The 22894-nt window shown below is 38.9% G+C and overlaps 1 protein-coding gene across 1 annotated transcript in view; it reads right to left on the bottom strand.

The window, feature by feature from the left end:
* ABCA4 (ATP binding cassette subfamily A member 4) overlaps positions 1-22894 on the bottom strand; it is a gene marked incomplete at its 5' end in the record, with an annotated part of 130766 nt that overhangs the window by 78450 nt on the left and 29422 nt on the right. The window contains 8 exons of the mRNA XM_081946038.1: positions 319-540; positions 4548-4770; positions 8962-9138; positions 10733-10938; positions 17667-17855; positions 20078-20194; positions 20701-20840; positions 22486-22726. Coding sequence (XP_081802164.1) covers positions 319-540; positions 4548-4770; positions 8962-9138; positions 10733-10938; positions 17667-17855; positions 20078-20194; positions 20701-20840; positions 22486-22726 — 1515 coding nt within the window. The remainder of the gene's footprint in view (positions 1-318; positions 541-4547; positions 4771-8961; positions 9139-10732; positions 10939-17666; positions 17856-20077; positions 20195-20700; positions 20841-22485; positions 22727-22894) is intronic.

Here is a 22894-nt window from a genome sequence, read left to right on the forward strand (position 1 = left end):
CAAAATAGCTGCCACTAGGCAATGCAGTCCCGAGACTTTATGCCAGGGGTGTCCAAACTTGGGAACTTTAAGACTTGTGGACTTCAACTCCCAGAATTCACCAGCCAGCCATGCTGGCTGGGGAATTCTGGGAGTTGAAGTCCACAAGTCTTAAAGTTCCCAAGTTTGGACACCCCTGCTTTATGCTTTACGATCACACCCTGGTCACATGGCATTGCCTTTTACAATTGCATTGTTTAGAAATGAACATTCCAGGTTTATTACTGGTAAACCAAATCCATTTGGGACAAGCCTTGGCAAAAGAAAAGAAATCCTTACCACCATGATCTTAATCTTAAGAGGCAGCCGATCCTGCCAAATGAAGCAGAGGATATGGGGCAGGTAGAGAGTAAAATAGATGACTCCACTGCAGGCAGCTGCCAGGTTAGCCTTGGAGAAAAAGGTGCTGAGCAAAAAGCACTGCATGATGCTTGCTGTTGCGAAGGTTAGCAGGAATAGAAAAAGAACTTGCGGGTTGCAGTACCGAAGCACTTTGCCATACTGTATAGGAAAGAAAAGAAAGATATTCCTCTACTGCTTGACTCAGGACCCATCTGAGATCAAAGGTCTTCAGTTTACAATAGTAGTACATTCACTGTTGCCTGTCAACACTATTGTCACTTAATGATTGAACTTCCTTGAGGAGCTTCAATTTCTCCATGACTCTGTAAGGCATGTTGGGTGAAAGGCAGTGATTGATCCTAAAATCACCATGGTTCAGAATAGATGAACTCTGTTCTAATCCAGTATCAAAAAAAAAGTGTGCTACCTGCAGCCAAATGGATTTTCTGAATGTCCTGTTTTCAGAGAGTTGCATTCACACAAAATGCTAAGTCAACGTTCAATTAAACAGTATGGAACAAACTGATTAAACCATCATTGGATTTCCACAACTTCTAAGACATAAACTATAAGATGACTTAAAAAGCCTTATATACCCAGCCAAAAATAAATTGAAAGAAGGAATATTAAGAACAGTCTTCAACAATTATCCTAGACTGATTATTTGTCATAGCAGAACATACAACTTAAAATATGGAAGACAGGATAGCAATGAGTGTCTAGAACAATCTAGCAGTGAACATGAGCTCTTTGGCTAGATATTGGCCTGTAGAGATTTAGGAATCCTGCTTGCATTAGGGACCTTGTTTGTGTCCCATCCACACTGCTACAGGAAGGCTCCATTCCTGAGTTCCTTATGCTCATGTTTCAATTTACAGTACAGTGATTAGGTTGACAAAATGTGGGTACACTTCCCAACTTGTTACATCTGTGGATTGCATCCCAGCAGGACTATTTTAGAGTGAACTAGGTAGTCCTCAACTTATGACCACAATTAAGCCCACAGTTTATGTTGTTAAGTGAGAAATTTGTTAATGAGTTCTGCCCCATTTTACGACTTTTCTTGCCGTGTTTGTTAAGTGAATCTCTGCAGTTGTTAAATTAGTAACATGGTTGTTACTCGCTTCCCCATTGACTTTGCTTGTCAGAAGGGCACCAAAGGGAATCATATGACCCCCGGATACTGCAACTGTCATAAATACGAACCATTTGTCAAGTATTCAAATGTAAATCACGTGACCATGGGAATGCTGCAGCGGTCATAAGTGTGGACAATAGTCATCACTCATTTTTTTCAGTGCCGTTGTAACTTCAAACGGTCACTAAACAGACTGTTGTAAGTCAAGGACTACCTGAATTCTCATTGGAATGCAAGCTGCAGAAAGATCCTCTCAAGAGTTGCAGTGAGTTTTGGTGGGGTGGGAGTTTGAGAATGAAATCATGCTTTGGCCTGGATACCACAAGGACTAAGTGGTAAGAGATTACCCTGATAGCATTGTGCATTATTATCTGAATTTATTTTGACTTCTGGTCTCTGAGGAAATAGGTTGAGCGATCTGTGGGATGAACCTGCCATGTGTACTGCAATCATACCTGCACCTGGCTGCTTCAGTAAATGAAGTTTGTGTGTGAGAGCACAGTTAGATTTGGAAGACAGTCAATGACTCTTTGATGCCCACTGCCTTGAAAGAGCATATTACCCTGGCAATGGTTACCCAAACCTTCATCACCCTTCAGATCAAGTTACTGAAGCTTGCGGTAGATGGAGCTGCCTTTGAAGACCACCCAAATGGGGTAGAACGCAATAGGAATCTGTGCCACTTAACATCAATTTTGTGCCTGCTACTTTGCCTTTCATTTGGCTTCTGACTATAAAAGTGCTGGTTTTAACCTACAAAACCCTTTCTCACCTGGTGTTCCAGGTATCTTCAAGACAATCTTCTTTAGATTAAAAACGAAACGCTTTGTTTCGTTCAATCAGGCTAGGGGAGGTCTACAGCATCATGTCTTAATTATGCCTGTGTTGTGTAACACAGCTTACCTTTGGGAATGGGAACGGCGCCCTTCCTAACTGTTTTCTGGATGGCGGTTAAGAATGAGTTATCCACAGCTTTTATGTTTTGAGGGCTGCTTATTGAATGCCAGGTTTGAGCGTGCTTATGTTTTATGCTTCACCCAGGTTTTATCTTTTAGGCTGAGATTTTTCCAAATTAACAGAAATCCTGGAAGGAGTTTGTGGTATAGAACATGGGTGTCAAACTCAACCGTGTCATGTGACATATCACGACATTTTTTTGTCTTTGTGAAGCCAGGTTGGGCGTGGTCTGCACATGTCCCATCTGGCCCCTGGGCCACCAGTTTGACAGGCCTGATATAGAACTACTATAAATAAATACATATTTGTAAAATCTAGACCCTTTATCACTGTAATTTTGATCTGGGCAATTATTGGATTTTATTGATTCACCCATAAACAAGTAGGAGTGTGAATTGGTGGGTTTTGGCTCAGCTGATATTTTGAACTCAGTCACTGTGATGGCTTAGCATAATGCATGAAGCTACCAGTCCTTAGTTATGCTACTGTTTCCTCTTATTTACACATACGTATCTGAAATGCAGCTTTACTTACAATACAATAGTAGAATTGGAAGGGACCTTGGAGGTCTTCTAGTCCAACCCCCTGCCTAGGCAGGAAACCCTATACTGTTTCAGACAAATAGCTATCCAACATCTTCTTAAAGACTTCCAGTGTTGGGGCATTCACAACTTCTGGAGGCAAGCTGTTCTACTGATTAATTGTTCTAACTGTCAGGAAATTTCTCCTCAGTTCTAAGTTGCTTCTCTTCTTGATTAGTTTCCACCCATTGCTTCTTGTTCTACCCTCAGGTGCCTTGGAGAATAGTTTGACTCCCTCTTCTTTGTGGCAACCCCTGAGATATTGGAACAATGCTATCATGTCTCCCCTAGTCCTTCTTTCTGTTAAGCTAAACATACCCAGTTCCTACTTGTCTTAATCGCTGTAATGTTACAATATTAATTACAAATTCAAGTGGGGAATCGTCTACCTGGAACAGAATGGTTTAAAATCCAAACAATATTGAAAAATCAGAACAGATTCTGATTGCTGTTCCTCCTTCTGCCGCCACCTCCAAATGACAAACTACTGAAAACCAGGGTGTCAAAAAAAACCCCACACCACAGTATACTACACTGACTTCAAACATGCATTCAAAACCAGCATACTTATACATGGAGTAGGAACACTGTTATTGCACTTTAATTCAAGTACTAATATAAAGAAATTAAACAAAGTTATTCTTACTGAGCTGCTGGCCCTCTTCCCCAACACTGTTGAAATATATTTATCCTAGTTTAGAAGTATTAAAGAGTCAGGCCTTCAGGATTTCCCTTTATCGTTATCTTAAAAACAGGGCGGATCTCAAAGCAACCCACGGAGCTTTGGGTACTTACCATAAATGATACCAGGAAGCACAAAAAAACAAAGTAAGAACTTAGGGTAACTATCCCCAATCTGATATCCCCCAGAGGTGTTGAGTCTACAGTCCACAACTCCCATTATCCCCTTAAATAAACGAACAAACAACTATATCTTGAGGCATCATTTATGATATCTGTAGCGAATGGGGCAGTTTAAACATAAACCCAGAGTCTCTCTACTGAAGGACTATTTAAATGATAAGCCTTTTGTGTCCTTCTTAGCTCCCTAAGGGATCATGTATTGAAACTAATGGGTTGGGAGAAATGAGTTTGAAAGAGAAACGACAGGATGGCCATCAGGCTTTTCAAAGGCGAATGGAGGGGGGACGTCCCGCCTTCCTTTCAAGCCTTCTCCCACCTGAAGGGCGATGTTTAGAACGTGACCTGTCAGCCTTAATCCGACTCCAAGCGTCACAAAGGCGAACGCGTCCCTGAATGTATCTGTCCCTGCCGAGTGATGAGGATGATGCCTTAAGGGGGCTTTTAAAAAGCGCGCCTGCTGTTACGTGCCGAGAAGAAGCCAGGCCACTAGCAGGCTTCCTCCCATTTTTTTATGTATGGGCGTTTATTGTTTCTTACTAACACCTGGATCGCGCCGAAGTAAAGCGTTGTAAACGCTGGACCTCGAGTTTGCAACAGCAAAAGGCGCGCCTCTCCTGCTTCCTTACCGTAATGAGAGCCGTCAGGAGAAACGTGCTCACGGTCATCATGAGGAAGCTGTCCAAGAACCACGTGAACCAAATCACCCCGTTGGTGACTCCCCTGTTCTTCAAGGCTTCCTTCAGTCTCATTTCTTTCTCCAATACGATACTTTTCACGATCATGGAAGCGGAGTAGATCCAAGCCAGTACCATTAAGAGGGGAAAGGCACGAGTCAAAGTAATCATGAAGCTGCCAGGCAAGAAAGAAAAAAAGGAAAAGGAAATAAATCAACCTTGCTTTGAAAAGTAACAGAGAAATATCTTAAGAGTTAAGTTAACTGTTACTCTCGCTAGTATCCTTCTCTCTGGAAGGCTCAGATTGGTAGTTTGAGAACAGCTGAGAAATGGATCAAAAGAAAACTGGTGAGAATCCTGGCTAAATAAGGCACCCCTGAATTCTTTGGACAATTAAATTGCTATTTCCTGATAGGAACATTAAAAAAGAGCACGCAAACACCATCAAGGCCTTCCTCAGGTAGTTTCTGTCCAGATATGTTGGACTACAAGTTCCAGAATTCCAAGTCAGAATGGGAAAATGGCAGTAGAGGTTCCTGAACAATGGGGCTGTTTTATTTGGATGTACGGTATGTGCTGCATCCATTTCTAGCCATTTTTCTTTTAAAAAATATCTCCTTAGCGGAGGCAACAAAATTGTTGCACATTGTAGGAGCAGTGGGGATTTGAAGAGCTCAGGCAAACATTTGGGGGAGTCAATTTTAAACTGTTAAAGAGGCTGACACAGGAGAAAGCAGTCTGAACTGGTGAAGGGCCATCAGAGCAGTGTTTCTCGAACTTGGAAAGATGTGTGAGATGCCTCGGCTGCACATCTTAAAATTGCCAAGCTTGCAAAACACTGCACCAGAACATCTTAGCTGCATGCTAGACTGAGAAAGAAAAAAAATCATGAAAAACAGAAAAAAGCAATATCAAGCCACTTGTATTGTTGAAAGGAAACGTCATGGACACATCCTAGTAGTCCCCAAAAATTGACCTTGGTTTGAGGGACATTTCATTTTTTTCAGGAAGGCCAAAAGAGCCACCTGTGCAGTTGGAAAAAAAAGTGACTTTTGCAAAAACAAAATTTGTCACTGTTGTAGAACTCTGAAGGAACATGTTTTCCATTATTCAAATCAATGTTCTGATTCCATGACCTGACCAGACCTTACTGCCAGAGTCCTATGCTGTTCTCCAAGGATACAATCACTTTCTTCCGCCTGCTTGGCCACTAGGCCTCCATGCTGATATATAATCAATTCACCATATGGAGGGGGTAGCAACTGAAGAGACACGAAAATAAATCACATCATGTGTTTATTGGATTATCTCTATTTTGGCTATCCTGGGAGGAAGCTGTAGGGCAGCATTGTATTCAGAGTTAAAGATAAGATCATAGCAGGATAGCATTAGGCAGAGACAAAGGGAACACCTTAGCTGTTAAATCAGATCACTAAGGAATGGGGTATTCTGGAAAATAAACCAAAGTCATGTAATTCCTGGCAGAAAAGGAATTTATTTTGCAACCAAATGGTGCTCTGGTGACATTTGTTCTGGAATTGTTTCTACAGCTGTATCTGGATTCCACTGAGCAAATCCCAGTGAGCTTAGTGGGGCTTTTTTCCAGAGAGATTCCTGGGAGTGGAGCTAGGATTATTGCTTCAGAGATGCCTTTTAAACAATGTGAAGCCAAGTTTCATAAAGAGAGGAAAGGTCTTGTCAAACCATGAAACGGCCAATAGATGTGCCTCATAAATCAAAACAAAACAGGCTTTCACATCATGGTCTCAATCGGTGTATAAGACCGTATTCCAAAATAATTGGAAAATATGTTACATGTGAAAATAGGTCTTTCCTGATCACGCAGCTTTCTCTAACATGTGCCTTTCTATTCTGGCTGGAATTGTGGGAACCGTAATCCCAATCTGGAAGGGAAGAGGAACAACAACTTGAAGATTTCTGTTCACCATGCTGGTAAGTCATCTTTTAAGAATAGTATCTGGAACCTTCCTCATCTTTACATTAAAATTGTTTTATATTGAGTTTTAACTATGGAATGAGGGGGATTCTTCAGCACAGCAAAAAGTCAAGTTGTGTTGCGTTGTTATAGCTACAGCTCCAATTATACTACCATTGTATACTTTGAAATATATGAGGGTCTTAACATAAGAATTTACAACAGAAACCCTGTGAAGGAGGTTAGTCCCAGGTCGTCCAGTGAGTTTCCATGGCTAGGGATGGACTCCTGAGTTTCCCAGTCCTAATTCATTGCCTTAAGCACATCCTCCCTGTGAAGCTTTTGCTGCATATTTCTCATTTTAATGTAAGAATTTTGGCATTATTAGCATGGAGCAAATAAATACCAATTAAAACAACTTTGAGATCTCTTCTCAGTATGTAGAGAAGTGACCTGAGGATGATGATTGATGACAAATCAAAGGAATGTGATGCCTTGGGAGAGAAAACCAGACCTCTGCCTGAATTTTACTCCTTGAACATGATAAAATTCCACTCTCAGGCCTGCTTATTGCTTGTAAATTTGAAGAAGCCATAGAATGCAACACTGCAAATTTTGTAAGACCCCAATTCACATTATTTATTTTTTTGTATTTCTTGATACTTTAGAGCAACGTTCTTCAGGATAATATTCAATATAATAATGTACAAGAAAAAACAAATACAGCGTGAAATAAAGCCATCCTGTATATTCACAGAGACCGAATCTCTGAGGTGAGATTTAAATTCCTATTTCCTTGGTTTCACTCTTTAACGCCTTAGTTTTGTTGCCCTAGATGTGGTAAAACTAGATAGTCTCTCAGCTATTAACCAAACGCAATGACAATTCCATCATTTCTACACATTCTGAGAGCATGAGATTGGGCAAGGCTGCCTTATTTCCTGTGTTGAAATATGCTGGCCAAAAATGGGAAGTATCAGACTCTGTCTCACTGGTTTCCAAAGCGGATTTGTAAAGCCCCATGTACTGCATTGCACTACATTGGGATGTAGAGAAAAGCCTTGAGCAAATTAAATATTTCATCATATTCCAAATGTTAGCCAGAAACAGATTGGTTGTTTGGGAGCACAAGTTTTTAACAAGATAATAAGAGGTGTGACGGAAGAGACCAGTATTCTAATAATGGCCTTTGGTTACATTTTAATTAGAGAGTTGGGTATAGTGATGAAGGTGTTGGCTAGAAACCAGAGACGGTGAGTTCTAGGCCTCTCTTAGACATGAAAGGCCCTGGATGACTTTGGTCATTCACTCTTTCCAGCCCAACCCAACTCACAGGGTTGTTGTTGCAGGGAAAATAGCAGGCAATGGTACTAGATAAGTTTGCCACCTTGCATTGAGGAGGGATAAAAATCTTGTTTTTATGGTTCATTACACAGTCAACCAGTTGATGAGATTGGATTTGGCCTTTTTATTTACCTATGGAGCCCTTATCAAGGATAAGGTATCATTTACATGATGTAAGCTCTTCCAAGTAAAGCTTGCTTTTGCAGCTGACTGGTGGTGGTGACTATTATTTCTGTTATTACTCTGAAGATAAATAAATGGACTTCATATTAAAAACACTAACTTGCTCATTTCCAGAGAATTGGTACAGAAAAATTATCCACTTTTATTACAAGAGGGAATGATCACTACCATCATGGCATAAGTATGCATTGCATGAAAAACAACTTCTTTGTTTGTTTGTTCTAGCCTGACCTGAACCTTGCATCATTCAACATCATTGAATGATACACATTCTAATGTTGTGGCAGAGACTGACAAGCCTTTCAGCACACCTGTATTCTTTTTTCATTTTTGAAAACGAACTGAATACTTTCCCTGATTAAAAGAGTTCAGAAAAACAGCTATAAATTTGCAACTTTTCCTCCATTCTCCTGTTGCTAATGAATTAACATTTATTTATTTATTTTGCAATAAATGTTTTAATCCTATTGTTTTCTATTTTAAGTAGGTAGAGAGATTGTTATGATAACAGTTATTTGTTCTAGATTTCTTATCTCAGATTTAACGAACACAATTCTGATTCCTTGGCAGGGAAATTTGTCTAATACTTCATGTTCTAGAACAGTGGTTCTCAACCTTTCCAATGCCGTGACCCTTTAATACAGTTCCTCATGTTGTGGTGACCCCCAACCATAAAATTGGTGTCTCGGTTCCTAAGACCATCGAAAATATGTGTTTTCCAATGGTCTTAGGCCACCCCTGTGAAAGGGTCGTTTGACCTCCAAAGGGGTCCCGACCCACAGGTTGAGAACCACTGTTCTAGAATCTCTAGCATGATCAAAAGCAGAAACAGTGTCATTTGTAAGACTCAAAGTGCCACCTGGCTAGCCACACAGTTAGTTATTGGACACAGATCACACTCACACATCATCTACAAAGCAAGGATAGGGCATTTGTTGTAGGTATATCCCTGAAGGCACATCAACACGGGTCTGGGTTTTGATGATCCCTTGCTCGATCATATCTTGCAGATAAGCAAACCCTCCCCAGACGTAGCGCAGATCATCCACTGGGTCAGCTCTTGGGCCAGGATCCCAGTACCTGTAGTGACAAAGCACATGTTTAGCCTTCAAACTAATGGGGATTATGATGGGTAAAAGCGTCAAGTATCAAACTCTGAGGGACAAACTATATACTACGTTAATGGTTTGGTTGCCTCTCAGCTGTTCAGTTCCCTTTTCTTCCTTTCACAAAGGCCAAGATTGGCCCAATCCTGGTTGTAATACTGTGGGAGAACCAAGAAAAGTTAACCGTTTGCTTGGAGTGCAATCCTAGTCTGGATTAAACTCTTTGCACGCTGCATTTGTGGGACGAGACAGGCATGAAAAAGCTTTCTGAGCATCTAACTGATATCCTAGGTTTCCTGTTAGAACAGAGACTGAGTCAAGGGAGAATTGTTTTAAAGACCAGATCCAAATGGGGTCTTCACATTGGTTGCCTATGATAGAAAAAACATGCCCTTAAAGAAAAACTCTCATATTAATGCCCTTAAAGAAAAACTCTCATATTAATGAAGTCTTAATGCACTTCTTCTAGGTTGAATGTTTTTCCAACTTTCCGGTTATGTTGATCATCCAGGGATTTCCCAATGGCTTCCCATCAGAATCTTTACCAGATCTCATTGTGCTTAGCTTTTGACAAAAACAACCAAGTGCTATCATCTTTGATTCAGTTCTGTTAGACTTTATGGACTGAAGAGTTTAAGAACAATAGCAATAGCACTTAGATGTATATACTGCTTCATAGTGCTTCTTACAGCCCTCTTTAAGTCAGCATATTCCCCCCAACAATCTGGGTCCTCATTTTACCCACCTCAGAAGGAGGGAAGGCTGAGTCAACTTTGAGCCTGATGAGATTTGAACTGCAGCTAGCAGTCAGCTGAAGAGGCCTGCAGTACTGCACTCTAACCACTGCGCCACCTCATCTAAACAATGATTTAGATGCAGTTTTCTTTTATCACTTAATCATCGCAGAATCACAGTCAGTGTTCTGACAAGCGAAGGGGCTACCATAAATCAAATCTCACAGGTAAAATCATCAGATCAGCTTTTATTGGAACAAAGGAGGAATCTTGTGGCAACTTAAAGACTATAAATATACCCTGTGCTAAACATTAGCAGAATCAATTTGCATGTCTATTTATATATGCTCAAGAATATTAAAGCTCAGTTGTTTCAAAGTCAGATGGAAGCACTGAGAGTTCAGATAAATTTATTCCCAAGTAAATCCCATGCATAGAGTTAAATTTACGTTAGTTCTAAAGGGACATTATGCTTTGTCATGGTACATGTGCTTCCTCATTCTCTCTTTCTGGGTAGTTGTATATACATTTATGATAACATTTTATATTTACCAGCATACCACTGTTTGAGATACCTAAAAGTTACACTTTGGCCTGTGGTTAATTATTATATACGTAACAGTCATCCACACATTTACCAGCCTTCTTTCCTGTAAATATGATAAATTGCCATTCTCATTAGACCCCTTTGATGACAGGGGACATCCAACAGATATGCAGGAAGTCCTGTTGGGGAGAGCTTCTCTTAGCAATTCTGATTTATTTTGTCTCTCCACTCACTGATATCTCATTAGGCTCTGCTTGCATGCCTAAAAGATTAGAAACCATCCTTACCTATCTTTGATTTTGTTTGTTTTCTCCACAGCATCAATATCCATGCGTATCTTGTATTTCACGTGAGGTGGCAGTTGGTCAGCCTTTGCATCCACGTCAAGAAAGACAACAGCAGCCCAGAATTTGTTTTCCTCCAGAAGAGAGCGAGCATGAAAAATCAACTCAGTTTCATCAGCTAAGCCTTCAAACTTATCAAGGGTCAAGCACTGTGATAACAGAAGCATAAGAGATACTTGAATGAGATCACAGTAGCGTTGTAAAGGTAAAGGTTCCCCTCTTACATATGTGCCAGTTGTTCCTGACTCTAGGGAGTGGTGTTCATCTCCGTTTCAAAGCCGAAGCGCCAGTGCTGTCCAAAGACGTCTCTGTGGTCATGTGGGCAGAATGACTAAACACTGAAGGTACACGGAACACTGTTACCTTCCCACCAGAGTGGTCCCTATTTTTCTACTTGCATTTTTATGTGCTTTCAGACTGCTAGGTTGGCAGAAGTTGGGGCAAGTAACAGGAGCTCACTCTTGTTATGCAGCACTAGGGATTCGAACCGCCAAACTGCCGACCTTTCTGATCAACAAGCTCAGTGTCTTAACCACTGAGACACATATATGTAAATCAGAATTTACTTATGATTTGGACACCAATACTGGTAGCTCTCTATAACCACAATTGAGCCCAAAATTTCTGTTGCTAAGCAAGGCAGTTGTTAGGTGAGTTTTGCCCCATTTTATGACCTTTCTTGCCACAGTTTTTAAAAGTGAATCGCTGCAGTTGTGGTGTGTTTTAAGGTGTTGATTACCGTCTTTAAAGCGCTCCATGGCACAGGACCTAGTTACTTGCGGGATCGCATTCTGCCCCATACATCCCTGCGACCAATTCGCTCTCACAGAGAGGGACTCCTCCGGGTGCCGTCCACTAAGCAGTGCCAGAGGGCGGCGCCTAGGAGTAGGGCCTTCTCTGTGATGGGCCCAGCCCTCTGGAATGACCTCCCCCCCGACATTAGGACTACTACTGATCTCCGCTCCTTCCGCAAGAAACTCAAGACCCACCTGTTCCAACTAGCCGGCCTGGCTTAACTAGAATTCTATCTTCTAATCCCCCTGGCAATTTTAAATTTTAGGGTATTTTAATGTCTTTTAACTTCATTGCTACTGTCTTTTTAACTTCATTGTTATTGTTATTTATAAATTGTAATTGTTCTTATTTATACCTCCTCCGTGCAATATGTTGTGTATTTAATTGTACGCCGCCCCGAGTCCCTTCGAGGAGAGGGAGCGGCTTATAAGTTGAATAAATAAATAAATAAAAGTTAGTAACACAATTGTTAAGTGAATTCTGGATTCCCCATTGACTTTGCTTGTCAGAAGGTTGCAAAAAGTGATCACCTGAGCCTAGGACACTGCAACTGTCATAAATATGAGTCAGTTGCCAAGTGGCTGAATTTTGACTACATGACTATGGGGATGCTTTCATGTGAAAAACGGTCATAAGTCACTTTTTTCAGGGCTGTTGTAACTCTGAACAATCACTAAACGAACTGTTGAAATTCAAGAAGAATCTGTAGTGTTGCTTAGTAGAGAAATGGGCAGCATAGAAATTTAATGAATAAATAACAAATAACAGAGAAACATATTCCTGCCAAAGTCTGCAGAACTTTGGTCAAAATCAATCAGTCTACTTATCAACAATGCATGTCAATAAAGGCAAAGTGGATGGGTTTTGTAAAATAGGAAGAGTTTGCAAATTAAGCTGAGGTTTGCATTCAGATCAGTATTATATAATGAAAATAATTTGAAATTTGCATAATCTCAGTGGACTATTCTTTCTATCCAGACTGACTGTCCTTTTGCCCTGACTATGAGACTGGGGAATTGTTATACATGAGCAGTGAGGGAGTCAGACAATAACCGGTCTATCCATTCAATTAACAGAATCAATTCTGCTGATTAGTGAGATCATCAGTGGGTTTATTGCCATAGTTTCCTTCTACAATGATGTTGAAATATTACAGTATTTATGCAGAAAAACTACCGATCCCCTACAGGAGCTTCTATTCCATGTTCCTTCTTAGCATCAAGGAAAACAAGAAATCTGTTTGAAATAGTTGTTATAGCAATGGATTCCTGAATGGAGCATGGATTGGAGTAGATACTTTCCAAATTCCTTTCAAATCTTTCTTTGGACAATAAAAAGGGTTAAACTTTTTTAAAAATGGGGAGGCTTTCTAGTTGCTGAGGGGCATAAGAAAGTTAAGAATTCATTCCAACTGTTGATAATGAGATAGTTCTACTTTTTTTTTTACCACAATGTAGAAATGCTTTCACAATTTAGAAAGCAATATTGATACGGCCATTGCTTTCTCCCAGGTTTTATTTTTAACTTTTCACTTTGGTACAACTTTGAAATAAATGTACAGTGTTTCCGTATAATAAGAGTATGATGAAAAAATATTTTAAAAGAAAATTATTAACTCAAAGGGAAAAAATATATTAATACTTTGGCTGGGAAACCAAGCATGTATGCTAAATCATTTAAATACCTGCAATGCTTTAAATCTACAGCTGCACAGAATTTTGTTGATTCTACTCTGATAACTTCTTGAATTAATATATAAATTGGAACACAATCATCTCCAGAAGAGATTGTGCAGTTGCTTGAATTTTGCAGTGCAGGTGTGTCAAAAATCAGTACAGATGATAAGGTTCTGTATTAAAAGGTGAGTTTGCTTTTTTCAGTTAGCCAAATGGTGTGAAAACTTGCCTGACCTGACTTTCTTAACACAAGCAGAGCTGAAGATAGATCAGATTTATTTTCTCAGACTTTTCCTAATCTCATTCTCGGGTTAAAATGCATAATAAAATTGTAATTGAAAGAGGAGAGACCAAAAGCTGTCATAAGCATATTCCACATCTGAGGTTTATAATAACTACCATCCTTTAGTGCAGAGACTGAATGGAACAATTGTCTCTGGAAGATCAGTCATTAAAGAAGTGTCTCGACCAGCCAGATAACCACCAAAGAAAAACAAAGCTGAAACCATCACATTAAATGAGGGTGGTGGGAAGGTGGAAAGCTAATGTGAACCTATCACCTGGAAAATAAGCCTGGGAGAGCAAAACAAAATTAGCTCAAAGGAGGGGAAAGTGATGGCCATAAACAGCAGGGAGAACACTGCAAACACAGAAATAGGTACACAATTGTGAGAAACTGTGAGCAGACTGGGAAATCCTTTTCTTTGTTTAAAAACCAATAAAACAAAGTTTAAAATGTAGAAGAAACCAAACCTAAAACAATTAAGAAGAAAAGGTATCATTTCTGCAAGGAATGGAAGAGAATAGACACAAGCAATTAAAAGATAACGGACCTATGAAGAAGGTCAAATCAAATTATCTCAAGAGACCATAATCTTAATTTGCACACCATAAATGGGAATTGGCAAATTCCTCTTAGAGTTTTCAAAAATCTTCATTTACCTTAGACTAGCATTAAAATTACCTGACTGAAATTGGTATGCAGGAAATCCTCTAATTATGACCACAGTTGAGTCCAACATTTCTGTTGCTAAGTGAGACATTTGTGAAGTGAATTTTGACCCATTTTATGACCTTCCTTGCCACATTTGTTATGTGTATCGCTGCAGTTGTTAAGTTATAGTAACACAATTGTTAAGTGAATCTGGCTTTCCCATTGAGCTTGCTTGTCAGAGGGTGGCAAAAGGTGATCACATGACCCCTGAGACACTGCAACTGTCATATATATGAGTCAGTTGCCAAGCATCTGAATTTGGATCATGTATCCTGCAATTGGTTGTAAGTGTGAAAAATGTCGTAAGTCCCTTTTTTCATTGCTGTTGTAACTTTGAATGGTTACTAAACAAAAAGTTGTAAGTTGACGACTACCTGTAATCAGAGGTGGGTTGCTTCCAGATTGGCCCAGATTGGGCGAACCGGTAGTGGTGGCGGCGGGAGGCTCCGCCCACCCGCCTGGATGCTTTTGCGCATGCACAGAAGCATCACATGCAGGCAGATTCACTTAACAACTGCGTTACTAACTTAATAACTGCAGTGATTCATTTAACACTGGAAGAAGGTTGTAAAATGGGGCAAAACTCACTTAACAACTGCCCTGCTTAGCAATGGAAATGTTGGACCCAATTGTGGTCATAAGTCAAGACTACTTTATCAGAAGTTGCTTTGATCCCATCTTTTAACTATCTGCTTCTTTGACCTTGCTACCAGACCTGGCCAAAGTCTTCTGTCAGCATCTGCCTCCTGACCCAAGCACTATACTTTGCTTAAATTTAGAGCAGCAGACTTCATGAATGACATGATATTTAACCAAGTTCCAATGTTTTACTATTTTGGTATAGAGAAAAGGTAAGTGCCAGAGCAAGGAACTGGGGAAAAGATGAAGTCACTAAATATCTGTCTATATCTTGTGCTTCCTAACTCCAAAATGAAGGAATCATTATCAGATGCTCAGTGTTGGCAACTATTGTAAGGAGATGACATTTTGTTTCTAAACTGACTGGGAAGAAATGTATTTAATTACTCACTTCACTGAATACCACAAAGCTAGTTTGTTTGATCTTATCGGCTTGATGGTCTCTTGCAGGCCAACAACCAATAATTATGTACATCAAAGTCCTCACAGGCAACTTGTTATTTAAGAGACAGATTTCTCTGAAATGTAAAGTCTCTTTTGTTTAGCCTTGTCATCTGAAGAACTGTTATCTATTCTAGTAAAAGAAAAGAGGGGAGGTCTGCAGGAGGATCAGGTTGCAGATGATATACCAAAATAAACTCTGGCATTTAAAATAGCATGTCAAGTAAGAATGATTTTGTCATGGATGCAATAAGAGAAATGTATTTAAATTAAGAGTATGCTACCTGTAACAAAAGTAAAGATGCCCTCAAGGTGACCTTGGTTTTTCTGTTGGCTTCATAGAAACAATTGTGCAGTTTTCTCAGATGTATAGAAGTGATTTCTCCCATTGTCATCTTCTGGGATTTTTTTAAGTTTTCCAGTCTAGCTTTCAACCCTAACATTCCTTAGCAAGGCAGTATTCCCAAACTCATTTATGCTTACCTTCTGAACCTTATGTGGAAGATAGTCTTGAAGGTACCTGAAGACATTTAATTATTAGAGCTAAAGGTCAAACTTTATCTAACAATTACATGATTGTTGTCATTAAATGATCCTTTTTTTTTGCATTTAGTAGTCTAGACCAGAAAATTAAGGAGAAAAGTTGCTTATCTTAGTTCCATGAAGATTTGTTTTATGGGGGGGGGAGGGGACACATGTACCCCTAAGCTGATTTGTTCTGTAGAGAAAACATCCTCCAGGTGAATTTTCTAAGCAAGATATAAAAGGTATAATGCAGGGAAAGTCCTAATCTTGTTAGTGGAACCAGAAAGCTTTAGTATTTTATTGCCAAGGTAACCTACATTGTTTTTTTTTCTTACTCCACGCGTTCCCCACATTTAATGCTAATATGCTCTCAAAAACTCTCAAGCACCCACTTTATATACACTTGATGGAAAAGCCAGGTTCAAATTAAATGACTAATATGTATTATTGCAGGTGTCTGTGTAAAAGTATCCAAAGATCTGAGTTATATTTTTCCTCAACAGAACAGAATTTCATAATGTTTGCAGCATATGTGCTGTGTATGTATTAAAACGCCGTGCCTCAATGCTAGCGCATTGCCACAATGTGTTAAGTATTGCAGTTGAGACATTTGATAAAATAATACAAAATGCAAGTGTTAGCATTACCAGACTGACAGCTTACAAACAACTGCTCACTTTTCTCTAATTAGACATCTGAAGTCTGCCTCACCTAGAGCCCCCAGTTCAAAAGAGTCATTACTGATGCTTGTCCAACCGCTCTTTCAAGCCCCAGGGAAGTAATTGACCCATTGTTTCAATGAGAAACCATCCTGCCCTAAGCCAAAAAGTTCATGTTTGTGCTATCCTTTTGCCAAATGCATAACATCACTCCGCAAATCCAGGCACAGCCAAATGTAAATATTTATCCGAAAGGCTATTGTGATTCCTTCATCACATTTTGTACCTCTTCGACTGAAGTATAAAATGACACTGTTCCAAAATGTTATGAGAGGATATTCTCAGGGTAACCAGTCATTCTAGAATTAAGATTGAGTTCACAGTTTCCTGAGTGTTCCCACTCAAATGACAAAGGCATCATTTTTTAAAATCGAAATCATGCTCCTAGACAAGATGTATTTGTAATGAGGTCATCTGAACTCTTTACTCCCACCTGTGTGTTGGAGATCTAAGTTGCTTTTTATATATGGTCTCGAAACCTGGAACAATCTTTTCCAAAAAAAAACCCACGTATAGAAGTGGGGGGGGGGGGGACACACACACCAAAACCTGACTTTGATTAAAGAAGTGCTTGAAAAATTGTAAACGCGGATTCATTTTTAAATTAATTATTCAATTGTAGCCATTGTTTTCATGATGAAGGCAGTCTGCTCTAAAATAATAAATAATTAAAAATATTGGCACTAATTCAATCCTCTGTTGCATGCTGACTGGGGAGCTTGGTGAGTGAAGTCAACACTTCTTAACATTTGAGAAAAACCAATCTAAGATAATTTGCCCCAGTCTGAACATTTTCCACATTAGTGGACTTCAATTCCCAGAATTCTCCAACCAGAATGAATCACTAATGGGAATTCTGGGAACTGAAATCTATACATCTGGTGCCTGGATAAGAGAGGGGTAGTCTATACTTTGAAGATTACCTGAACAGCAGTAACTAATAACAAAACAATTAGTTGCAATTTGCTTTAAGAAGAGGGTCTGGTCAAAAGCTACTTGTTATGCGTTCTGCAATCAGATAAAGGCCCTGAGAATAATAAATCATGGAAAAACTTTCTATCTCACTTTTTTTTTAAAGTAAAGCTTACCTCCAGGTATTGGTAAGCCATATGGAAAGTCTGATTGGCCATTCTGAAGATATCCCTCCAATCAAAATTCCTCATACCATCATCCTTTCTTTTCTCTGGAGGTCCATTATAGAGAAAATTGATAGCATCTTCCACACTTAGACCTTGTTCACTTAAGAAACTTTTCACAGTAGGATTTTGCAAAGTGTCCTGTAGGTAAAAAAATATCTTTAATTTCACAATCCAGCTGAGAAAGCACAGCAATTGCTCTTAAGTGGGGAAGGAATAGAAGCTGCCAAATAACAGCTTTCCAGATTTTACTTATTATGTAAACATAAATTCAGGAGAAAATGGCATTTCTAGGGAAATGTTTGACCCTTTACGCACCTGCTGGTTACCCACTTTAAATGCTGTGCCTCAAAGCCAGTTCCCCTCCCACTAAGACTTCTAGTTTCAGAGCAATTAAACACATGGTAGCACATTTATTGCTAAAGGAAGCAGTAAAGATCTCCCCGCTGGCTACTTGCTAAATCTCATCCTTTAAGGATTCAGATGAATGGCAACAGTAAAGTGGCATTAATAGAATTTTGTTTCAGTCCTGGAGCTGGAATTGCAACAGCTCTAAATTACCAAGTATGAGCAATAAAAATCAATCATTAAGAACAGAAGCGTTTTTAGAAAAAAAAATACATACTTTTTTTTAAGGTCCAGAATTTTACATTTTAATTTATACCTCTCTGGGAGCGTTTTTTACCATGTGGGTTAAAAAACTTGTCCTTAGCCACTTTTGCTGGCTGAGATAGGAGTGATAATCCAAAATTGGAGAACCCCAATTTTGAAAGATTATTCTAGAAATTTGATAGGTACTGTACATCCTGATGGATACCTAGACTTAAAAAGAAGACTGTATTTGCATTTCATTAATATTCACACCTGGGGTGGGTTCCTGCCAGTTCTAACCTCTTCTATAGAAGAGGTTCCACAAATCTACAGTGCTGTTTAGAACCGGTTCCAGCTTCCTCCCCCCCCCCCCCATCCACCCATCATCAAGATGAAGAGCGAGAGGAGGAATTCTGGGAGTTGAAGTCCACAGGTCTTAAAGCTGTCAAGTTTGAACACCCCTGGGGTTTTTTTCTAAAGGGTTAGGGGTGCAAGGGTCTTGTAACTTGACAGCTTTAAGACTTGCATGCTTCAAATGCCAGAGTTTCTGAGCCAACATTTTGATTGCTAAGCAAGAGCATTGTTAAGTGAGTTTCACCACATTTTACAAGTTGGCCACGCCCACCCAGTCACATGGCTGGCAAGCCACTCCCACCCGGTCACATGGCTGGCAAGCCACTCCCACAAAGCAGGCCACACCTACAGAAGAGGTTCTAAAAAAAATTGAAACCCACCACTGATTCACACAGAATATGAGATATTCTGTAAGTAATACCTTCACTTAGTATACCAAGATATTCTGTAAGTAATATCTTCACTTGGTATTTTGTCCTTTTTTATTTTTGTTGTTATTATTTTTTAGTGAGGATGTTCCGTGCATGCAGTTTGGACTTTCTGGGCTCCTGGATATCAAATGATTTTCAAACTTAGTAAAAAAATAAAGTAGACTTGCCCATTTACCAACTGGTAAATAAGTTATTGCAAAAAACAAAACAAAAGAGTCCAGTAATTTCTACTAGATAGTTGGTGCAGGAATTTATTCCTCTCAGTGTGTTCAGGAAGGAAAGTCTTGGCCATATGAAATGATCTTTCATGAAATGAGTCTGACTCTGAACTATTTATACAACCACCTTTTTAAAATCTTTGTATTACTGCAATATGTTTACAGAGAACAAGTCTTTCAAAATCTAGTAATATTACTAACTAAACCTTTTCCAGTTCTAAAGTATCAACTGAATTGCACAGACCATGGGTGCGTTAACCCCCTTTTGATTCCAAGGATGCATCATGGAAGCAGAAATTTGAAAACAAGATAAAACGTTCCTGTTTAGTCCTGAATTTGTAATGCAGAATGCAGAAGGAAGAATCCATCCTTCTTCCAAAGATGACTTCTGATCCCTTCAATTTTTAACCTACAGCAAATTTTAGACCTGTTTTCTGTAGCAGTGTTTCTCAATCAGTTATAAGATGCATGGATTTCAACACCCATCCCATGGCTGGCTGGGAATTCTGGGAGTTGGAGTCCATCCCTCTTAAAGTTGTCAAGATTTAGAAACAGTGCTCTGGATTAACAGAGAACAAAAATCTGCTGCATCTTCTCAATGAGCATATACTGGTAAATAGAAGTGATCAACCTGGAGAGCACATGGACCGATATTTATAGATCCTTAGATGCATTTGTGTTCAAAGTTTTTTTTTTCAACTTTAATGCTCCATGCTGAATTATTGTACTTTAGTTGCTTTTCCAGGGTAAGCAAAGCATCTGTACTTACTCGGATCATGTTCATTTGTACACCGTCATTAAAGAAATTCCACAGTTGAGGTCCTACTTCTTTCCATGCTTTAGTCAAGAATGTCAAGCGCTCAAGTTGTTCAAACGTAGAATTTGCCTGGGGAATTTAAAATATATTGAATGAGGAAAAGGAACTTCAAGGTGGCGATGTCTATGTGTGTTGACTTTGCTAAATTTCACAAATCAATTTTGTAAACAAAAGTGACATTCTTTGACATGAAATGAGCTCTCTACAGCTTCCCACATTTGGAAGTACAAATCAATAAACATCCTTTGAAATTTCTCCTAAAATTGTCTGAACATTATGAGCCACTGAATTAGGATGAAAAGCATGTTTTCTTTACACCCCTTACTATTCAGGAATCGTGTGTGCGTGTTTGTGTGTGTGTGTGTGTGCAAAGGAAGAAGTAGAAAATGCTTTGAGAATGAAATATATTTTGGTGATAATAAACTTTATTGGTTAGTTGAATAGACCTTTCTACGAAATTGCTTTAAGAGGGGAGGGAGATGGGCAGTCTAGAAACATGAAATATAACCAAACAAACAAAAATACCGCAGGTAGAAATAATTAGAAAAGGATGAAGGGAGGGGAGAAACTCTTACATTCTTCAGTATCTTCTGTACCGCAGGTGAATCAGGAGCAAAGAGGATTTTCCCCATCAGCAATGGTTTCATAGTTCTCCAAATTATTTTGGTTAAAGTGTTTGATTCCATGGTTTGTATCAACTGATTACAAAAGAATGCTGTTAGAAGAGGATAAGGAAAAAAAAAGACAACTTACATTATATAATGCTGAGCTAGTCTCTGTTTAATGCATCCCGCAGAGTCTATTCTCCTGAAAGGATCTTTTCATATTACTAAAAGAAAACCATGGTCCCTAGGAACTGAACAGACTGAGCAGAACAACTTGTTCTGTATTTGTCTATCTGCCATGTTCCTGGTTACAAAAACAAGAATAAAAGTTAGGGAAGGGAAATAATGCATTTATTGGGAGCACTGTACAGCAGGCATGGCCTCAGCAGCAGACACATTTTTCTTCCCCCTCGGTTTTTCCCCCCTGTTTTTTTATTTTTTAGGTTCTTGCCTAACTCTTGAAATCTTGAAAGCTGGAATAGAAAACTCAAATTGGCCAGGGTCAGAGCTATTTTTGTTTTGTTTTTAAAGTAAAAGATAGAAATGAGAAAAAAAAAGTTGGTTACTTTTTCCTAGTTTTTTATTTGTGCAAACTTTAAAAGAGAGTTCTGCCAGTGAAGTGAATAAAAAACTTCAATATTTACACATTAGAACAAAAATAGAATAATCACACATCATACATTTCTATAATCAAAACATCCTTCACTTCAAGATAGACTGGACTTCATTATAATAAAATGTGTTCTTATACAGCAATAATGTGAAACATAATATATGACAAAGGTTTTTTAATGATTAGCTTTGGAGTCTCCAGATCATACACGTGTGACACATCTACAAAAGCAAAAACTTTTTGTTCATTTATATAGACATGAACATTTCTGTAACAAACTGGGCATCTGTATCCTCACAATAACTTTGGGATTCCTCAAATTCTATCATCAAATATTCATTAAAAACTTCATATTATTATTGGATTGATCCAACTTGCTCAAATTCTTTACAAATCAAGAGCCTAAGAATAGGAAAGAATTTAAGATAACTAGCTAGTTTGCTGATAAAATAAGTTATTCATAAATTGCTCATAATTGCGAGGGTTATTGATAAACAATAAAATCAGATAAATTATTGCCAACACCCAAAGCAAAAGATGCCATTGAATGCAACTTATTTATAAGTCCATATGCGAAGGCCATCGACACTTAATATAATACTGTGAGTAAGCAGAAATGTAGGAAGTTCAGTAAAAGCAAACCAAGCAGACCATTTTCATTAAATAGCACTTAATTTAATGACAACTAGCATTTGTTACTTATTTTTTGTTTGTATCTCGCCTTTATTATTTTTACAAATAGTTCAGTAACACAGGAATTCCAGTTCCAGTTATTTAAACATAGGCATGAGCTTTTTAGATCAAACATTTTTTTAACAAAAGAATTTTCTGGAAATCTTTTTTTAGTGGCTGAAAGTTCTACCACTGCCCACATCTAAGTCTTTGGTAGCTCTCTTTGAAGCACCTGGTAGTTCTCAAAATACTACCAGTCTCAAAGAAGACAGCATCCTTGCACTGCCAGCAAAGATACACAGTTATCAGATCCCTCCCTTAATGATTGCAGCTGCTTTTTGCCTTAACTCAGATGAAACACTAATTGTTCAGGCCAAACAGCCCAAATGATTAATGGGGTAAGGACACTATCACTGTCTACAGCAATCCATCATTCTCACATGAAGTCACAATCCAAACGGGAGACTTACTGGTTGAGTTGTCGTAAAAATAAACGGATTCCTTTTCTTTAGCATCAATGCCAAGGAAGGCCTTGTAATTGTTATCTTCATACCAGTTTAGAGAGAGTATTCTAGATCCACCTCCCTCTGGGTAACCACAGAACAGGTTGGATAAAATACTCAGCAACTGCGGTAAGGATGCTGGCTCTTCTTCTTGAAGAAGTGGTTGGACTGTTGACAAAAGCACCTGAGAGCTTGGCCTGTGAATTAACTGGCACGAAAAAAGGATCTTAATAATGGTTTTTAAATTAAGAACCCCTCCAGCCTCTATGGATCAAAGAACACTACTGTAAATATAGGTAAGGAAACCTGCCCCTTTCTTGGTCCGTGGCTAAAAAGAAGAATAAATAAATAAAACATGGTATTCTTATGGTCCTCT

Source organism: Natrix helvetica (genome assembly GCF_964273705.1).
Source record: "Natrix helvetica genome assembly, chromosome: 3".
NCBI lineage: Eukaryota > Metazoa > Chordata > Lepidosauria > Squamata > Natricidae > Natrix > Natrix helvetica.